This window comes from Balaenoptera musculus, chromosome 18 (genome assembly GCF_009873245.2).
Source record: "Balaenoptera musculus isolate JJ_BM4_2016_0621 chromosome 18, mBalMus1.pri.v3, whole genome shotgun sequence".
NCBI lineage: Eukaryota > Metazoa > Chordata > Mammalia > Artiodactyla > Balaenopteridae > Balaenoptera > Balaenoptera musculus.
In genome coordinates, this window is record NC_045802.1 from 46,764,815 (window position 1) to 46,785,269 (window position 20,455).

Here is a 20,455-nt window from a genome sequence, read left to right on the forward strand (position 1 = left end):
TTTTTTATCTTATAATTTCACCCTGAACATTTTCTTATATCATTGAATATTCTTCAAAAAGGTAATTTTTAATGGTTATTGACAACTTTAATTTTTAGGCCTTCTGTTTTTGAGTACCATATTGCTGTTAGTAAATTGGATAGCCACTGAAAATTTTCACTAGTTACCTGTTGCCACCCAATGTATATTATGAAATTAAAATGAGAAAATGGATGCGAAGAAGTTCACCATACAGTGAGTGCCTGGCATAGAGTAGGTGTCCAATAAAAGTTTGTTATGTCAATTAATGTTTCTTAAAGGAAATAGATCACACAGTTGATTTTAGAGGTAAAGCCAATGTTCCAGAAACTTTAATGAGGCACAAGGTGAGTTTTCATTTAAAACAACTTTGTTTTAAAATTTTAATGAGACCTCTTGAAATAATTAGTGGAAACAAGCCCTGGACATGGAACTAGTTTTGAGATTCACTTTCTTTGATATTAATCAGTTTCTTAAGACATAGACCATAATGCCAGTTTCCAATAAAGAAGTAGCAAAACTAATTTTTCAAAATTAGTTTGAAAAATAACTTCCGAAAGTGTATCTTAAACACATTATAATTGTTAAATAAGGTTACTCACATTTTGAATTTTCAATAGAGATATGAACAGTAACTAAACATTGTGTTAAGCTTTCCAGGACAAAGTTGTGGAAAGTTAAAAGGGCATATACAATTAAAGTCGCTTAAAATTAAAAAGGCTCTTCTTGACTTGACTGAGCCTGAAAATCTGAAGTAATGTTTTTGTTTCGGTAGCGATTGTTTTGAAAATAGCAAACAAGATTTTCTGGTTGCATGTTTTGGATATGCTCTTTAACCTGTAACACAAAATGGGTGACACCCAGGCACTAACATGGTCTTCGTGTGTGCTTCCCTGTTTGTTTTGGCAGATCTGAATGTGGAGACTTTTCTGAAGGTTTTTAAACCTTTCAAATTGCAAGCTTTACTGCATACTCTTGATCTTTGTTTTAGTTTCTGTCTAGTTTTATAAAGAGCTTTAAGTTGAAACTCTCACAGTAGACTAATCTTTATAATAAAGGAAAAAATAAAGCAGAGGAAGCTTTTATTTTCCTAGCAAACTTTTGTGCATAATGAAATTTTCTTTTCATCTCCTTTCTTCTCACATGTGTGAGTTCTCATTTCCCTCCTTAGAGAAAGTTTTGCTTATTTCATTTGGGTTGGTTTTAGAAACCTTTAAAAAGTTATTGCTAATCTACTCATGATCAACTTGAAAGTTTAAACCTACAGAAAACCTAGAAAAAGACTCATATAACTATAGGTAATCATAATGCACCACTATTTAGTCCTCAGTAACTGCCAAGGAAGCAGGCAGTGCAGGGAGCAACCTTATGCTTTCTGAAGCTGAGATCGTTCTGGCCCATGTGCCCTTTTTTTGAACCATTTTTCCATGCCATGCTAATTGAGACAGGACTCTGACCTGTTAAAACTGAAAAAGAGGGCTTCCCTGGTGGCGCAGTGGTTGAGAATCTGCCTGCCAGTGCAGGGGACAGGGGTTCGGGCCCTGGTCTGGGAAGATCCGACATGACACGGAGCAGCTAGGCCCGTGAGCCACAACTACTGAGCCTGCGTGTCTGGAGCCTGTGCTCCACAAGAGAGGCCGCGATAGTGAGAGGCCCGCGCACCGCGATGAAGAGTGGCCCCCGCTTGCCACAACTGGAGAAAGCCCTCGCACAGAAACGAAGACCCAACACAGCCAGGAATGAATAAATAAATAAATAAATAAATAAATAAATAAATAAATAAATGTACAAAAAAAAAAAAACTGAAAAAGAGCAAAAAGCCAAATGTTATTTCAGACCAAGTAACTAATTAGCAGGTAACTAAGTACCTACACTTATTTATTTGGAGTTTTGGTAATACTAAGAGAACCATCCAATACTGAAGGACTCAAGACAGAGCATCAGTCCTCCACTGTGCTTTGATATCTCAGATATAAATGGAGGTCGGCCATGTTCACATTGCCTGGGCTATGCTACTATGAAATTGTTTGTGATAATCAGAAGTACTGACTGCCATTGACAAATCCAAGAGGATAACTTTTATTTTGAGTCAAGAGGTGCTGAGAGAGCTAAGAGATAACCCTTGGGGAAATAATTTTACCAGATAAGAGGTGAAATTTTAGTTTAAAATTCAAATACAAAACTATACTCTTGGGGCTTCCCTGGTGGCGCAGTGGTTGAGAATCTGCCTGCCAATGCAGGGGACACGGGTTCGAGCCCTGGTCTGGGAAGATCCCACATGCCACGGAGCAACTAGGCCCGTGAGCCACAATTACTGAGCCTGCGCGTCTGGAGCCTGTGCTCCGCAACTAGAGAGGCCGCGATAGTGAGAGGCCCGCGCACCGCGATGAAGAGTGGCCCCCGCTTGCCGCAACTGGAGGAAGCCCTCGCACAGAAACGAAGACCCAACACAGCCATAAATAAATAAATTAATTAATTAATTAATTAATTAATTAAAAAAAAAAAAAAAAAAAACCTTCCTTCTAGTCTTCACATTAACATTAAAAAAAAAAAAAAAAAAAAAAAAAAAACTATACTCTTGTGGTATTAGTTTCCAGTTGATGTAAAACTTAATGTTGGTGCAGGTAAAAATCACATGGCAGTTATATAATTACAAAGAAGAATTGTATGCTGTACCTACTTTAGTGTCCCAAGAGAGAGCCTGTAAAAGCAGTGCTTTCTTGAGGAGTTCAGTACTAAATAAATAAATAAATAACCAACCAACCAACCAAACTTTGGCAGGAGTCATTTTCCCTAACTGTATCCATGGTTACTCATTATAAAAAAACTCATTAAAGACTTGTTTTCATAGTATGTACATTGTCGTTAAGGAGACATAAACTCAGCTAGTTGAGCAATTCTTCTTTTGTCTTGCTTTGAATTTCAGTTAAACTAAACTCCCCTCCTTTCTTCTGACTTCTAATATTCCCAGATTTCTAAACAGAATCTACCTATAGCACCAAATCACTCAGTACTACAATATGCCACATTTAAAGGTTTAGGAGGTTGAAATATGGAAGCGGTGAATTGGTATCTGTGACATTTGCCTTCTTCCCTTATAAACTTTATGCTCTTTTTTATTACTAGTTCAATGCTTAGATGCTGAGCATTAGTTGTACTTTAATATTGAGACTCTGCAACCTTGGAATATGGTTTGTAGCAATTTGAGCAAAATTCTAGCATTTGAGCAAAATTTACTTAAAATCAATCAGGAAGGATTTAGTAAGTGCCCCCTCTGTTCAGCACACACCACAGAGGGTAAGTCTTCATTTAAATTGTATCTGTTGGGGGAGAAAAGATGAACACACATGAAAGACTATCAAGAAATATCTAAAACCATATAATTTAGCACTGCATTGTGTGCCAGTCTATGTCAGTCAGAGGAATAGAGATCAGTGAAGGCTGGCCTGGTCAGAAATGGAGGAAGTGGACCTCGGAGGGAGCCTTCCAGAAAAAGCTGGACTCCCAATCAGTGGAATAACCTATCTTCTCCAGACTGGAGGACCAGCAGAGGTACAGTGGAAGGAATATACAAAACATGTTTATGGGACATTAAGCAGAGTAGACATTAATGGAAAATAGGTTGGTTCTGTTGAGATTTTGGGAGGTCGTGATACTTTTAGGTAATTTAGATGTAGAATACAGTTAACCACGTAGGTAAGATTTGAAGTGAATGGTAAAAGGACATAAACATCAATTCATTAAATAAGAAATACAAATGTCTAACAAATGTAGAGATGTTTAACCTCACTAATTTAAAATAAGATTCTATTGTTTATATGTAAAGTTAGCAAAACTTTTAAAGATTGATATTGCCCAGTGTTGGCTAGGGCATAAAGAAACAGGAGGTCTTGCATAAAGTTCATTCACTGAACAGTTTGTTACTGAACAGATTATTATTGTACCAGGTATTCTCCAAGGCACTTAGAATACGTTAGAAAACAAATTTTTAAAAAATTTCTGTCATTGGAGAACTTTCATTCTAGTTCATAGGAATTTAAATTTGTACAGCCTTTCAAGAGGAATATCTGAAAATTCATAATGCACATGTGCTTGGACCCAATCATTGCACTTCCTAAGGAAATCACCATATGAGAAGTGCAAAAATGTGTGTATGCAATTATTCAGAACTTTCTATAGACAAGGCACTGTTGTAAATTCTCTAATTGGACTGTCTTGTAATTGTTGAGTCATAAGAGTTCTTTAAACTGCAAACATCTTAAAAATCAATAAAGGAAGAAAGTAGATTAGTGGTTCCCTAGGGCTGAACAGGGAGGATGGGGAGTGATGCTAAGGGGTACAAATTTTTTGGGGGGTGGGAGTAATGAAAATATTCTAAAACTAAAATATAGTAATAGTTGCACAACTCTAAATATACTAAAAACCATTGAATTGTACAGTTTAAATGGGCGAGATTTATGGTATTATAAGTTACATATCAAGAAAATTTTATATCAGTAAAGCTGTTTTCTGTAAAAAATGATTGTCAGAAAACGGGGACTGTGTCTTTTCCATCTTTGACTCCAACTGATCATTAAGGCAAAATCTTACGCCGGTTGAAAGGATAGGAATTTAGATATGAGCACATCTAAATAAGCTACCCAATTCACTGTGTAACAGAAGAACTCATCTTTTTCATTTGGAATAACAAGTTCTTAGAAATAGATGTATAGGGTGACATTTAGCATTTTTTTTTCAGAGTTTTGTATGAATTCCTTTATCTGATGTTAGGAAATATTTGAAATACAATGGAATTATTTCTGTCCTATAATTTCATTTAGAACAAAAATATTTTACTTCTTGTCATTGTAAAACATCTGTCTTCTCAGTTTGTACAGATTTTGCAATTCAGAGATTAATGAGGTAACTCACATAGAATACGAAAATGTGATAAATATTAAATTTTTAAGTTTCTGGAATTACATAGAGGGGCTTTGGAGCAACATGTGTTCTCAACATTATTAGCAGTTTTTTAAAGAATTATGCCCCAGTGGTTAGTAGGGATGATTTTATGATTCTTATAGCTGAACCTTTTTTTCTTAATTATGTCTTAAAAGTAGAATTGGGACATTTTACATTTAATGTGATTTTAAATACTAAGGATTACACTCAATACAATAAGTTGTGATCATCTTGTGATGATCACAGTGTGATCTTTTTGTGGTTTCTTTTAATACAGAATCGTTGCCTTTACTGTTAGACATCTGTCTCCACTTTTCAGACATCTTTTCCATCTCTTTTTTCAATAGAAAATCTATTCAGTTGTGTTTTGTATTGTAAAATGCATTATGCTGTCTGAGGAAAGCACTGATGCTTTTCAAAGTACAAGGTTATTACTGTTTCAACTAATTGCCTTATTTGTTTGTAAATGGTAAATTTTTATAAAAATGAAGAAAAGCTGTGAATTGCTTTCTTGCGGTCTTTTCAAGCAAGTATCATAATGTAACTTTCCACTTTTATAGCAAGGGCTAGAAACTATTACTGTGGTAATCAATATATCACAGTTACATTATTATGCAGATTTTTAATGTTACTTTCAAAATTTGAGTTGTTGGGATATTGGTCTTCCGCTGTTGACACCTGAAGATATTATTCGACTCCATATTTTTCCTGTTAATATTTAAGTATTATTAGGAAATGGTCAGTTTTCAAGCACACAAACACATTTTGAGTGTTTGAGATAGTATTCCTCTTTTGTAAGCATTAATTTTCTTATTTCATTCTCCTAGTGTCCACTTGGCAAGAAGAGTGCTTCAGTTAGAAAAACGAAACTCGATGGTTTTAAAAGACCTGGAACATCAAAAGAACCAAGTAACACAGCTTTCACAAGAGGTAAATAACCTAAACAAAAGAAACACATATAAAGAACCACAGTGTTCATTTTAATTCCTTGTTACTCCTTTATGTATTTTCTGAGCAGTTTTAAAATAAGCTGTTCGCTAGTACAAGATGATTTTACAATCTATGAAACTAACTTAATGGTAAAGCCTTATAAAACAACTTAAAGTGTATGGCAAAACCTAAGATCAAAAGAGAGATTAAATGCCCAGACTAAATATAAATGCAGACTAGACAGACAAAGCTTTGATTTCTGCAAATATCAACTGGCAAAACAAGTTTGGCAAATTTTGGTAGCATTTTAAGTTTTTAACTAAAACCTCATTTTTAAAATAGATTTCTTTTTGACTTCTTTGATGAAAAATCACTTATCTATTAAACACACTTGACTTGGTATACACTTAAGCTCTCGCAGCCGTTGGTATATGATAGTTCCCAAATTATACTTATTTTTTAAAAATCAGATTCGTAATTATTTTTCTTAGCATTCTATTGTATCATTTAAAGAATAGGTATACATTTTACATAGTATTTCCAATCTTCTTCTTATTTAATCAATATCTAATTACATTTTATATGCTTCTAAAATTCAAGTAATGAAACAATTCAAACCAAAGATGCTACCTCCCTAGGGTTCCTTTTATTTCCTGAGCTTCAGCATAACAAGTTTCTCTATGTTAATTTTTTTTTTAATATTTATTTATTTATTTTTGGCTGTGTTGGGTCTTCGTTTCTGTGCGAGGGCCTTCTCCAGTTGTGGCAAGCGGGGGCCACTCTTCATCGCGATGCGCGGGCCTCTCACTATGACGGCCTCTCTTGTTGCGGAGCACAGGCTCCAGACGCACAGGCTCAGTAGTTGTGGCTTACGGGCCCAGCTGCTCCGCGGCATGTGGGATCTTCCCAGACCAGGGCTCGAACCCGTGTCCCCTGCATTGGCAGGCAGACTCTCAACCACTGCGCCATAGAGGGAAGCCCCTCTATTTTAATATTTTGAATCTTATAATAAAGGGACTTTAAAGGCATATGTTAAAAATTATTAATACATACCATGTATTCTGCATTTGTTTTCCTACAGACCTATTCACATTTGTCTATTTGGTGCCTTCTATTTAATGTGCTTTTAATACTGTAACATTAGAAGCATCGTTATGCTCAAATTTCAAAAGACAAGAAATATTTCATGTGACTCCAGTACCTGACTCAGAGTTAATGCTCAAGGTGGAAGCAGTGTTGTGCTGGCCACTGTTAACAACAGGCTGTCCAGGCAGGGGTGTGAGGGATGGTTCTAATTTGTAGCATTTGCTTATATCTGTGGCATAAATATTCCCACCATGACTAACTTCAGGCCTCCAACATAACATTACTAAACACGGAGTAGAGAAAAGATACTCAGTAGCAAACATGATGTTTCCACCACATAGATATTGTACAATAGACATGTAAACAGGAGAGCATAGATAATAGTAAAATTAAAATTGTTGAGTTTTTGAGTATTTGGGGTTTCTTAATAAAATTTTTTTATTATAAATCTGAATAATTTTTAATAATAGTGATGTTTAACAACCAGCTCACAAAAATCCAAAAACTTTACCAGCCATCTCTCACAAACTGCTACAAGCACACAAACACATTTTGAGTGTTTGAGATAGTATTCCTCTTTTGTAGCTCTACAAGCCAGCTCCATCACGTCACTGGGTGGAACCATGGAAGGATATATAAATAAGTGAATTACTAAAGAAACAAGTGAACCTCTGTTTGTTAATATATTCTAGATCCCTCGTGTTTGTTTTAATTTCAGAATAACCTATCAAAAATAGTTCTTTTAAAAATATTAACATTCCTATAAACTTATACATATGTCTTTATATTGCTTTTTTTTAAAAAACCATCTTCCTGAGCACTTCAGTTAATGAAACAAGAATTTCTAAGTGGGACACACTCCTATACAAATTGTAGGGGAGAAGCATAAGAAATTAAATTAAGTGTTCTGGTAATGAAGTATAATTAACTTTGTGTGAGGCAATTTTTTAGAAAGCTGTTGGCTTGTTAGAAAAAGATGTAAATATTGAAATATCTGTTATATGAAATGGTATGATACCTGGAATTTGCTTTAAAATGTTCCGTAAAAAGGTGAGGGGAGCTCAATAGATAAAACAAGAATCTCAAAATGTTGATAATGATTGAAGGTTGGTGACAGGTACATATAGATTCATTATTCAGTTCTGTACTTTTGTGTATGTTTGAAATTTTTTCATAAGACATATGGAGAATCAGTACCCTAAATTAAAAGGTCTGTGCTGACTGTAGCATATAATTTTTCCCTTGAGATTGAAAAAAAAAAGCGTTATAATTTGAAATATTCCATGGATTTTACTTTTGTCTGCCTTACAAAAATTGTTTGCTTAAATTGAAAAACAATGACATAAACTAATTAGCTGAAAGATGGTAGTATTAGATTGCTTCTATACCAATAGACTATTCATGATAGACAGTGAAAAAAACAGAGAAGAAAAGTTTTTCAGGATCTGTATTTTTTTGAGCAGGTTATATATTTAAACTAGCTTGGAGTTCTTGAGAATAATACGGAGATGAAACTCAAATGACTAATATTAGAATTAACAATAATTTATATGCTATTCAAAATATGTCTGAGATTATACATAAATGAATTGCCAAAATCAAAGTGCTAAAAAATATTCAAAATGAAAACAAATACTCCTTTTATAGCAGCTTTATTGAGTCATAATTGATATAAACTAAATTGCACAAATTTAAGCTGTACAGTATAACTTTCGACACGTATAACCATGAAACCATCACCAAAATGAAGATAATGAACGCATGCATCACCGCCAAACAGCCTCTTTGGAATCTCTCTCTTCTAGCCCTCTCTACCCCCATCCTTGTCCCCAAGCAACCACTGATTTGCATTCTGTCACTGTAGATTAGTTTGCATTTCTTAGACTTTTATATAAATGGAATCACTATATGCGTTATATACATACACACACACACACATGCACACACTACTTTTTTTAAGTCTTCTTTCATTCTGCATAATTATTTCAAGATTCGTCCATAGTTCATTCCTCTTCATTGCTGAGTAACATTCCATTGTATGAATTTACCACAGCTGTTCATCCATTCACCTGTTGATAGATATTTTGGGTTATTTCCAGTTTTTATCTATTATAAATAAAGCTGATATGAACATCCATGTACAGGTCTTTATATGAACATATGCTTCTGTTTCTCTGGGGTAAATACCTGGGAGTGAAATAGCTGGATCATATAGTAGGTATCTAATGTTTTAAGAAACTGCCAAACTGTTTTCCAGATGTTCGTATTATTTACTGTTTCCACCAACAGCCTATGAAAGTTCTAGTTCCTCTACATCCTTACAAAGACTTGATATGGTCAGTCTTTTTAAGTTCAGCCATCCTAATGGGTGTGTAGTGGTATCTCATTGTAGTTTTAATTTGCATTTTCCTAATGATTCATAATTGTTGAACATCTTTTCATGTGCTTCTTTGCCCTTTGTTTTTTCTTATTGGGAGAAGTGTTCAAATTTTTTGCTCATTATATCAGATTGTTTTCTTATTATTGAGTTTTGAGAATTATTTGTATATTCTAGATACAAGTCTCTCATCGGCTATATGATTTGCAAATATTTTCTTCCCCTCCATGGCCTATCTTCCCATTTCTTAACAGTGTTTTTTGAAGAGCAAAAGTTTTTATTTTGTCCATTTTTTTAGTTCATTCTTTTTTGGACTGTGTTTTGGGTGTTGTATCTAAAATATCTTTACCTAACTCAGCGTCACAGTGTTTTTATCTGTGTTTTCCTGTGGATCTTTCATAGTTTTAAGTTTGTGATCCATTTTTAATGTTTGTAAAGTGTATAAGATATAGATTGAACTTCATTTATTTGCATATTAAAACCAAATTGTTCCAATATCATTTCTTGAAAAAAAACCCTTGTTGAAAATCAGTTTAAAAATCTGTGTGAGTCTGTTTCTGGACTCTGTCTGTTCCAATTATCTCTTTGTCTGTCTTTATGACAGTACCACACCATCTTGATTACTGTAGCTTTATAATGTCTTGAAATTAGGTGGCACTGGTCCTCCAACTCCGTTCAGGTTCAAAGCTTTTTGGCTATTCTGTGTCCTTTTCACTTCCATATGAATTCTATAATCATTTTTACAAAAAAAAAAAAGCTCTCTGTGATTTTGATTGGGATTGCATTGAGTCTGTGGACGAAATGAGGAAAATTGACATCTTAATAATATGAATATTATGACCATGAACCCATTATATCTTTCCATTTATTTAGATCTTCTTTAATTTCTCTTAGTGGTGTTATTTTTTAGTTCTTATTTTAAAGTTTTGCATCTTTTGGCTAGTGTTAACAGGGTATGTGTTTTTCCATCCTTTAACTTTTAACTTGTTTATGTCTTATGGTTGTCTTATAGGCAACATATATAATTGTATCTTGCTTTTTTATCCAGTCTGACAAAATACGACTTTTAACTGGGGTTTTGAGAATGTTTACATTTAATGTGTTTATTGATATGGTTATTTTTAAGTCTGTTATCTTGCTATTTGTTTTTTATTTGTCCTAGCTATCCTTCCCCCCTCCCTTTTTATTTCTTGCCTTCTTTTGGATTAACTGAATATTTTTTATCATTCCACTTTACCTCATTGTTGGCTGATTGGCAGTAGCTCTTTGTTATTACAGTGGTTGCTTGAGATTATACTATATATATCTTTAACTTATCACCACCCAGTTTCATGTCATACTTTACTACCTCATGCATAGTATAAAAACCGTACCGTAATACGTACTTTCCTGTGTCCCCACCCAGCCTTTGTGCGCCTGTTGTCACATATTCTATTTATACATGTATAAGCCTCACATTAAATTGCTATCATTTTTACTTTATCTTTTAAAGAAGTATAATAATATGAAGAAAATGTATTACATTTAACCAAATAGTTACCATGACCTGTGTTCTTTATTCCTCTGTGTAAATCCAAATTTCTACCTGGCATCACATTGCTTCTGATTTATCTACTTCTTTTAACAATACTTATAGAGCAGGTCTGCTGGTGATGAGTTCTTTTCACTTCTGTATGTTACAAAAAGTTATTTTACCTTTTTGTTGTTTTGTTGTTTGGTTTCTTCTCTTTTTTTTTTTTTTTACATTTCTATCTATTCTTAACAAAAGTAAAGATTAAAACATATTTCTCTTGTTATGCTACTATGGCCAAATAAACTGGAAGGGTTCACTCTTTTCTATTGGAGTAAAATTCACATAACATAAAATTCACCATTTTAACCATTTTAAATTGTACAATTCAGTGGTTTTTGTTGTGTTTGTAATGTACAACCATCACCACTATTTAGTTAGAGAACATCCCATCTCCCAGAAGGAAACCCTGTACACACTAAGCACTCACTCCCCAATCTCCTCTCCCTCCAGCCCCTGGAAACCACTAATGTGCTTTCTGTCTCTATGGATTTGCCTGTTCTACATACTTCATATAAATGGAATCGTACAATATGTGACCTTTTGTGTCTGGCTTCTCTCATTTCGTGTAATGTTTTCAAGGTTCATTCATGTTGCACCATCTGTCAGTACTTTATCCCTTTTTATGACTGAATACTATTCCATTGTACAAATATATCACGTTTTATCTGTTCATCAGTTAATGGACATTTATTGTTTCCATCATTTGGTTACTGTAAATAGTGCCACTCTGAGCATTCATGTACAATTTTTTTGTTTGTTTGAACATGTGTTTTCAGTTCTTATGGTGTATACCTAAGTAGTGGAATTGCTGGATCACACAATAATGCTGTTTAGCTTTTTGAGGAACCACGAAACTTTTTCACAGCAACTGCACCATTTTACTTTCCCATCAGCAATGTCCAGGGTTCCAATTTCTCACATCCTCGCCAATGCTCATTTTTTGTTTTTTTGTGTTTTTCTAAATTCTAGCCATCCTAGTGGGTGTGAAGTGGTGTCTTGTTGTGATTTCTATTTGCATTAACCTTATAACTAATGATGTTAAGCATTGTTTTGTGTTCTTATTGGCCATTTGTATATCTTCTTTGGAGAAATGTCTGCTGAAGTTCTTTGCCCATTTTTAAATTGAGTTTTTTGTCTTTTTGTTGTTGAGTTGTAAGAGTTCATTATATATTCTGGATATTAAATCCTTTTAGCTATATGGTTTTCAGATATTTTCTCTCGTTCTGTGAGCTGTCTTTTGCTTTCTTGTTAGTTCATTCAATCACAAAAGTTTTTAATTTTGATGAAGTTGAAGTTATTTGTCTTTTCTTAAGTTTCTTGGCCTTCACCTTTGGGAGTTTTTGTTTGTTTTGCAACTTGAATTTTTATTTTTGCTTTTTTCATTTTACTTTTTATTTTTTAATAAAAATTGTGTATGTTTAAGGTGTACAACATGATGATATATATAAACATAGTAAATTGATTACTACAGTCAAGCTAATTAACATACCTATCTCCTCACATACTTACCTTGTGTGTGTGTGTTTGTGTGTGTGTGTGTGTGTGGTGTGAGCATCTCACTATAATGTACTATACCTAATACTGTATAGTACTATGTATAATGTATAATGTACTCTACATATAATACTATACGTGAGGTAGTAAAATATGACATGAAACTGGATGGTGATAAGTTAAAGATATATGTAGTATAATCTCAAGCACCTGAAGTCTACTCTTGTAGCAGATTTCCAGATATATCACATTTTGTTTATCCGTTCATCCCTTGATGGCCATTTGGGTCATTTCCATCTTTTGGCTGTGAATAGTGCTGCTATGAACATTCGAGGACAACCATCCTATACTTAACTACCTATTTTCATTTTTTTTTTGAGTATACACCTAAGAATTACTGGGTTCATCTTTGTTTTATTTGTTTGTTTGTTTTCATCTTTGTTCTTGAAAGATATTTTTCCCAGGTAAAGAATTCAAGGTTGACTTTTTTTCCCTCTCTCTCTCTTTTTCAGTACTTGAAAGACATTGCTCCACTCTCTTCTAGTTTATATTGTTTTTACCAAGAAATATGCCGTCATCTGTACCTTTGTTCCTCTCTAGGTAATGTGTCTTATTTTTCTAGCTGCTTTAAGATTTTCTTTTTTTCACTAGCTTTAAGCAATTTGATTAAGATGTGGCTCGCTGTGGTTTTCTTCATGTTTCTTGTGCTTGAGATTTGTCAAACTTCTTTTCTCCGTAAGATCATCAAATTTGGAAATGTTTCAGCCATTCTTTCTTCAAATGTTTTTTTCTGTTCTACCCTCTCTCATCCCTTTGGAGACTCCATTACACATATATTTGGCTGCTTGAAGTTGTCCTACAATAGAACAAGTGATGTTCTGTTCAATTTTTGCAGCCTTTTTTTTTTTTTGCCTTACCTTTTGAATAGTTTCTCTTACTAAGTCTTCAATTCCACTAAGGTTTTCTTCTCCAATATGTAATCTGCTGTTAATCCAGTCCACTGTGTTTTTCATCTCAGATATTATAGTTTTCATTTCTAGAAGTTCAATTTGGATCTCTTTTGTATCTTCCAGGTTTCTATTTACCCTTTTCAAACTTTATTTTCTTGAGCATATGAAATACAGTTTCAATAACTGTTTTGTTATCCTTATCTAGTAATTCTGTTATTGTGTCATTTCTTGATTGGTTTCAATTATATTGATTTATCTCATTATGTAGCATATTGTCCTGCTTCTTTGCATGCCTATAAGTTTTTGTAAGCTTTTTTCTCAGACATGATTAAGTTTCTAGGAAAATGTTTGGTCCTTTCAAGTCTTGCTTTTATAAACAAAGAAGTGTTCATCTTAAGGCTAGTTTTTTTCCCCACTGCTGAGACCAAAGTCTTTTAGTTACTATACCCCATGTCCTGTGAATTAGTAGGTTTCTTACTTTGGCTGGTGGGAACAGTACAATTCCTGGCCTGTGTGATCTTCAGAGATTGTTCCTCCTAATCTTTTCAGTGGTTCTGTCTCAGTCTCTAGTAGCTTCTTTACACACATGCACTGTTCAGTGCCCATGTGAATACTCAAATTTTAGTGTTCTTTCTCTGTGCAGCTCTTTTATTCAGCACTCTGCCATGTGAACTGTAGCCACCTTAAGTTCTTCTTCTAGCAGCAGCTCCTTAATTCAAGGAGTTTGGCAGGCTCTGCCTTGATTCTCCCTCCCTGCACCATGGCCTGGAAACTCTCTCCATGCAGTAAACTGGGGCAATTGTGGGGCTGGGCTCACTTTGTTTCCCGTGTCTCAGGGGTCACTGTCCTTCAATGCTTGATGTCCAGTGTCTTCAGACCATTGCTTCATTAGTTGGTCCAGTGTAAAAGAGAAGAAAGTTAATTGGCTTCCTTTTTTGTGCATACGTATATGCCCACCTAATTCTCAAGAAACCACCAAGTTAGTTAAGAGTGTTGATGTGGAGTTTATTAAACGGTAGAAAATCTAGGCTAAATCATAAAGTATGCCACATTACCACCAACAAGAATTGGTCTTCCTTCACCTCCTTACTCCAGATTCTTTCTCTTTCTCTTTCTAGTCATTCAGTAAATATTTATCAAACTCCCACTATATTCAACCACTGATAAACAAAGGAGGCATGGTCTTGCCCTCTTAGGGTATACACCCTTTTTCACAAAGGCCTTGTCTCCTCTAGTGTAAGCACTTACAGATTTATCTGTTATAGCTAACTTAATTTTAGAAAACTTATTTAGAAAAGGACATGCACAATCTCAAGTGACCAAATGGATTGAGTTGCCTGGAATTCTGTACCTAGGAGGCACTTAATGCAATCCAGGTAATTTGTTACAAAACTTTAGATTGCTAGATTTTTTTTAATAGATCTTTATTGGAGTATAATTGCTTCACAATACTGTGTTAGTTTCTGTTGCACAACAAAGCGAATCAGCCATATGCATACACACGTCCCCATATCCCCTCCCTCTTGAGCGTCCCTCCCATCCTCCCTATCCCACCCCTCTAGGTCATCGCAGAGCACCGAGCCGATCTCCCTGTGCTATGCTGCTGCTTCCCACCAGCCAGCTATTTTACATTTCGTAGTGTATATATGTCCATGCCACTCTCTCACTTCGTCCCAGCTTACCCTTACCCCTCCCCATGTCCTCAGGTCCATTCTCTACATCTGTGTCTTTATTCCTGCCCTGCAACTAGGTTCAGCAGTACCATTTTTTTTTAGATTCCATATATATGCGTTAGCATACAGTATTTTGTTTTTCTCTTTCTGACTTACTTCACTCTGTATGACAGACTCTAGGTCCATCCACCTCACTACAAACAACTCAATTTCATTTCTTTTTATGGCTGAGTAATATTCCATTGTATATATGTGCCACATCTTCTTTATCCACTCATCTGTCGATGGACATTTAGGTTGGTTCCATGTCCTGGCTATTGTAAACAGTGCTCAATGAACATTGTGGTACATGTCTCTTTTTGAATTATGGTTTTCTCAGGGTATATATACCCTGTAGTGGGATTGCTGGGTCATATGGTAGTTTTATTTTTAGTTTTTTAAGGAACCTCAATACTGTTTTCCATAGTGGTTGTATCAATTTACATTCCCACCAACAGTTCAGGAGAGTTCCCTTTCACCACACCCTTTCAAGCATTTATTGTTTCTAGATTTTTTTTTTTTAAACAAGAAGTTTATTTAAACAAACAGACGCTTGACTTGAAGGGGAAACTATCTAGGATTCATTTCTTTTAGAGTAATTTATCCCTACTTAAAGACAGATTGCCCTACATGTAACAGCTACGTACAAAAAAGTTATAAAATTGTCCTTAGTTTTACAATGATAAATGAAGAACATTAAAATTCTCCAATCAAACAAGGTATGCAAGAATTTTTATGTTGTTCTTTTTTTGTTAAACAGTGAGAGCAAAATAACTTACTGGAATATAAAGATAAGAGCGGATGAGCATGCCACTAATGGAGAAAAGGGGGTATCTTCACAGAACCTGTGTTTTTCCCCATTCCATCTCCATTTGATGTCGATCAAAACGTACCGTTGGCCATTTAGTTAAAAAAAAAATGCAATATGCTTGTGCACATATACCAGCTACTTTATGTATAAAAATAAAGGAGTGGGGGAGGAGAAAATGAAAGAATAGAGAAACTATACTGTAGTAGTCAGGATGTGGTGGAACCAAATTGTGGTTTTCTAATTGAGAATGTCTTCTTGATCTGGAGGAACAGAACTCTGGAGTAAAGTAGTAGGTTCCCTTTTTAGTAGACACCTCCTGTCTGCTGCTGGAACACATCAATTGTATCTTCAGCCTCCATTTCCAGCTGTGCAGGTGTGTCTGTTTCATTGATTGGCTGCCCGTCAAATCGGAATCTGATCTGCCTCCTTGACAAACCCTGTCGTTCACAATAGACTTTCATTAGTTTACTAAGTGGTGTATGCCTCTTAATCTTCAACTGCACCACGGAACCATCCTGCCCCGCCACCTTCAAATTAATACGATCGTTGTTCTCAGTCTTGACTCCTTCCTCGGACTTTTCATCGGCCATGGCGAGCGCCGGAGCCTCTTCAGCTGCCGCTTCACAAAAGAGGTACCAGGTCCGCACCGAACGAGCACACAAGCAGCACCAAGAGGGCTGTTTCTAGATTTTTTGATGATGGCCATTCTGAGCAGCGTGAGGTGATACCTCGTTGTAGTTTTGATTTGCATTTCTCTAATAATTAGTGACGTTGAGCATCTTTTCGTGTGCCTTTTGGCCATCTGTATGTCTTCCTTGGTGAAATGTGTACTTAGGTCTTCTGCCCGTTTTTTAACTGGATTGTGTGTTTTCTTGCTATTGAGCTCCATGAGCTGTTTGTATATTTTGGAGATCAATCCTTTGTCTGTTGTTTCATTTGCAAATATTTTCTCCCATTCTGAGGGTTGTCTTTTTGTCTTGTTTCCTTTAGATTGCTAGACTTAAGAGAGACTTCAAGATGCATGGGTAGAATAAAGCAGATCTGTATGTACTAACTTTAAAGGACATTCATACTATCTTGATAAATTTTTTTAAAAGTAAGATTGCAGAATAATATTGTGTTCCTCCATTTGGGTGTTACTGTGTGTGTATGTGTGAGTGTGTGTGTAGGGGGTGGGGTTGTGTTTCTGTTAAAACGTAGAGAAAAAGTTTAGAAAACATACAGCTGTCATGCCAAGGGCACACAAGTACCACTATTCACGCATTATGAATATAAAATCAGCTTTATTTGATAAACTTACAATCAAAGTATTAACAGAGCATACACCATCACCCAAGTTATCTTCCCACAGATAAGTGTGCTTAGGCGTAGCAGAGAAGGTCTGGATGCACCACATAAAGGGATCTGATAGAGATCCCCAAACACTGTGCACATTTAAAGTGAAAGAGGGTAGGGAGCATCTAGGTGACTGTGTAACAGTGGAAGAGGGAACCTCTAGAGCTTATCGCTCCTATCAGCCTATTCTAGTAGAATAGGAAATGAGCCTCCAGGACCATCCATGTTTGTCTCTCTAACATCAAGCAGTGGTTACCACTGGGATTGGGAGTAGAAGTGAGGAACTAATTTTTACCTTATGTATTTTTTAATTGTTTGGATTCATTCCAACTCACATAAGATTTCTCAAAGGCATAGATTTGGCAACCAACGCATTATCTAACTCATAATAGGTATAAAATAAATGTTGATTCATTAGCTCGATCACTGACCTAACCCATCCACCAAACATAGGTAGATTTATAAAGATTATGAGAATAAGTGGTAAAATTTTTTTTAATGTATCTGTAAACAAGGATTACATTCCAACAATATTGTTTGTACCCAAAATCTAACTGCCAAGTAAGTATATACATACATACACTTGGAGACCCATACGTACATACCTAAATGTGCTCATGATATATGCATGGAGATACTTCGAGTGATGCACTCCAGAAGAAATCATTGATGTTGGTTATTATCGTAGAGGAGGCACTGAGGCTCTAGGATGGATGGCAGAGATCCTTTCAGTTAATATTCCTCCTCTGTAGTTTGAATTAGTTACTACGTGCATGTGGTGTTCCCTCTCTCTCTCTCCCTTTCTTCCTTACCTTCTCCATTTCATTATCAAGAGCAAGTATATTAAAGGAATATGGAAGTGTTACAGGATACCAGCAAAGGGATTTGCTATAGGAACAATTCAGAAGCATCTAAAAACATAACATGTGATTTGAAAGCTCCAAGACAGAAAAGGAAGTAGGAAGGGTATCTAATGTATGCTCAGACAAGGAAAAGTTATGTGGCAGAAGGAGTTCGTGCTTTATGGAGTCTTTGTAATACTTGCCTGTGTGTTCTAGTATCTACTAGCGACCTTGGGAAACATGATTTCCACAAACATAGTAAACATAAGTACCTAGATGAGTAAAACATTTGCCTCTGTCCTTTGAGTTACCTGACCCTAGTAAGTGCAGGGAGTGTTCTGCCAGCATCCTCAGTGAGCCCAGTCTCTTGGAAGGAGTCTATAGTACACACAACTCCTACAGCCCCGCCTCAGCATTCTAAAGGAGGAGATTCACATGCCAACCCCAGCCCTAAAACTTCAAGGTCAGCCTTTCCCACCATATTTCTAGCATTACGAAAAAACACTCCACTATTTTATGTACTAAAGAGTAAAAGCGGATGATGCTGCCAGTTAAACTGTGATACAATGCTTTATTATCACTTTAATTTTTCTTTTAATTTTAGGCAAACATTCCTTTAGTCTTTAGGCACTGATTTTTATCATACATTACACAACTTTTTCTCTATGCTTTTCTTCTAACACAAACTTTGTTTCAATGCCAAATCACATTGTAATCTTTATGAAGACACTTTAAATGATGGTTAAACTCAACCTATGAAGGATTATCCATACTCAGAACTCAATTGAAATCACAGTATAAACAGCTAAGACCAAATTTCTTCATGTGCAAGCATGTGCAAGCATGACCTTTCCTATGAAAACCTTTCCATTTTCATTTCATAGGAAAGGTGAAAAATAGTGTGATTTATTGGGTCCCATTGCCTCCCAAGGTGTTTTCCTGAAAACTTGTTGATACATAAAATTCCTTTAATAAAGAACAGTGCTTTTATTTCACCATTAGAAATATATGGCTTAAAAAGTAAACCCTTGGATGAGGTACTGTATTGCCTACAATTTTTTAAATTTAGCAAATGCAGTTTAATTCATCAGTCCATCAAAAGTCTTCCTTCCAACCAGAACTGTCCTCCCTACTGTAGATCATGATTTCCTATCTTAAAATGTCCATTGCCTCCCAACGTCCAGGTTCTTTAGCATGGCGTAGAAGGCCAATTTGACCCTAACCTACTTGTCGCCCTCATTTTCTGTTACCCTCCCTTCCCCAGGCCCTTGCTTTCAGCCTCCTCCTCCGCCAAGTAATGTGTCTTTTGCTCCTGCCCCACCACTTTGTTATCTTCCTACTTCTCAGTCTCCTTCGTTTCCTTTTGTTCCTCTGTTCCATAACTGTCACCGTGCCCCCCGAGTTCTGTCCTGGCACTGTTTTCTTCTTACTAAGATGTGCGTCTTACCTCATCTTGTTCCGTGGCTTCAGCTACCACCCGCAATAAATCTTTTTGTTTTAACCTTTTTTTACTAAGTCAGTTGTGTATGGGCTAAGTATATATAATCATAATCCAAAGAGTACAGAAGGAGTATTCAGCAAATACCAAGTCCTTGCCACTCTCTTCACATCATCTCTGAACGTCTCCCTACTCAACCTCCTGCTTTAGTGGTACTGCCTGGGTACAACCTCTTATCATCTCTCATCTGAATTATTTTAGTAACCATCTGTTCCGCCTTACTCTATTCTTTAAGCCCTCCACCTTGTTGCCAGAGTGCTGTTTCTAAATATAAATCTGATTTTGTTTCTCCCACAGTCAGAGTTGTTTGTTTCCTAAGAATAATGATATATAAGACCGTCCATTATCCAGCCCCTGCCTACCTACCCAGTTTCATTTTACATCACACACACACACACACACACACACACACACACACACACTCACTCACTCCACCATGCTCCCCCCATACGTAACTACTTGTCCTTTACTTGTAATTCTCCAAGCACTCTATGCAATTTTGTGTCTCCATGCTTTTGCACATTCTGGTGTCTGCCCAGCACACCCTTGTCTAAATCACAGATACTTGTCTTTCAAGATCAATTTCAAGTAATCACCTACTCTTTTAAGCCTTTTCTGAACCCCAGGTAAAAATGACTTACGTATCCCCATGATACCAAATATACCTATATATACACACACACACACATAATTGTTGACATGGCTGTCTGTAAGCTTTATAAGGGGGGGACTCTGTTTTTATTGGTCTGGGTATTTCTCCCATTTAGTACAGTTCTTGTTTCTAGTAGCTAGTAAATAGACATTTGTTGAAGGATTAGCTTTGGGTTTTTATGGGACAAAGTATATTAAAGTATTGAGGTATACTAGAATGAACTTGAAGCAGAGTGG

The 20,455-nt window shown here is 35.7% G+C and overlaps 2 protein-coding genes across 4 annotated transcripts in view; one reads left to right on the forward strand and one right to left on the reverse strand.

Annotated features, from left to right (window-relative positions):
- The window catches only part of PIBF1 (progesterone immunomodulatory binding factor 1), a 201,443-nt gene that overhangs the window by 130,471 nt on the left and 50,517 nt on the right, over nucleotides 1-20,455 (forward strand). For all 3 annotated transcript variants that reach the window (XM_036832007.1, XM_036832009.1, XM_036832010.1), the window contains exon 14: nucleotides 5,787-5,889. In XM_036832007.1, the coding sequence (XP_036687902.1) occupies nucleotides 5,787-5,889 (103 nt within the window). The remainder of the gene's footprint in view (nucleotides 1-5,786; nucleotides 5,890-20,455) is intronic.
- On the reverse strand, nucleotides 16,140-16,555 carry LOC118884370 (small ubiquitin-related modifier 2-like). Its single transcript, XM_036832011.1, has one exon. It carries the CDS (start codon nucleotides 16,480-16,482, stop codon nucleotides 16,195-16,197), a length of 288 nt encoding a protein of 95 aa, XP_036687906.1. The 5' UTR covers nucleotides 16,483-16,555; the 3' UTR covers nucleotides 16,140-16,194.

Excerpts from the sequence above, each read along its gene's own strand:
- LOC118884370 (XM_036832011.1), bottom strand. The coding sequence starts at position 16,482 with ATGGCCGATGAAAAGTCCGAGGAAGGAGTCAAGACTGAGAACAACGAT.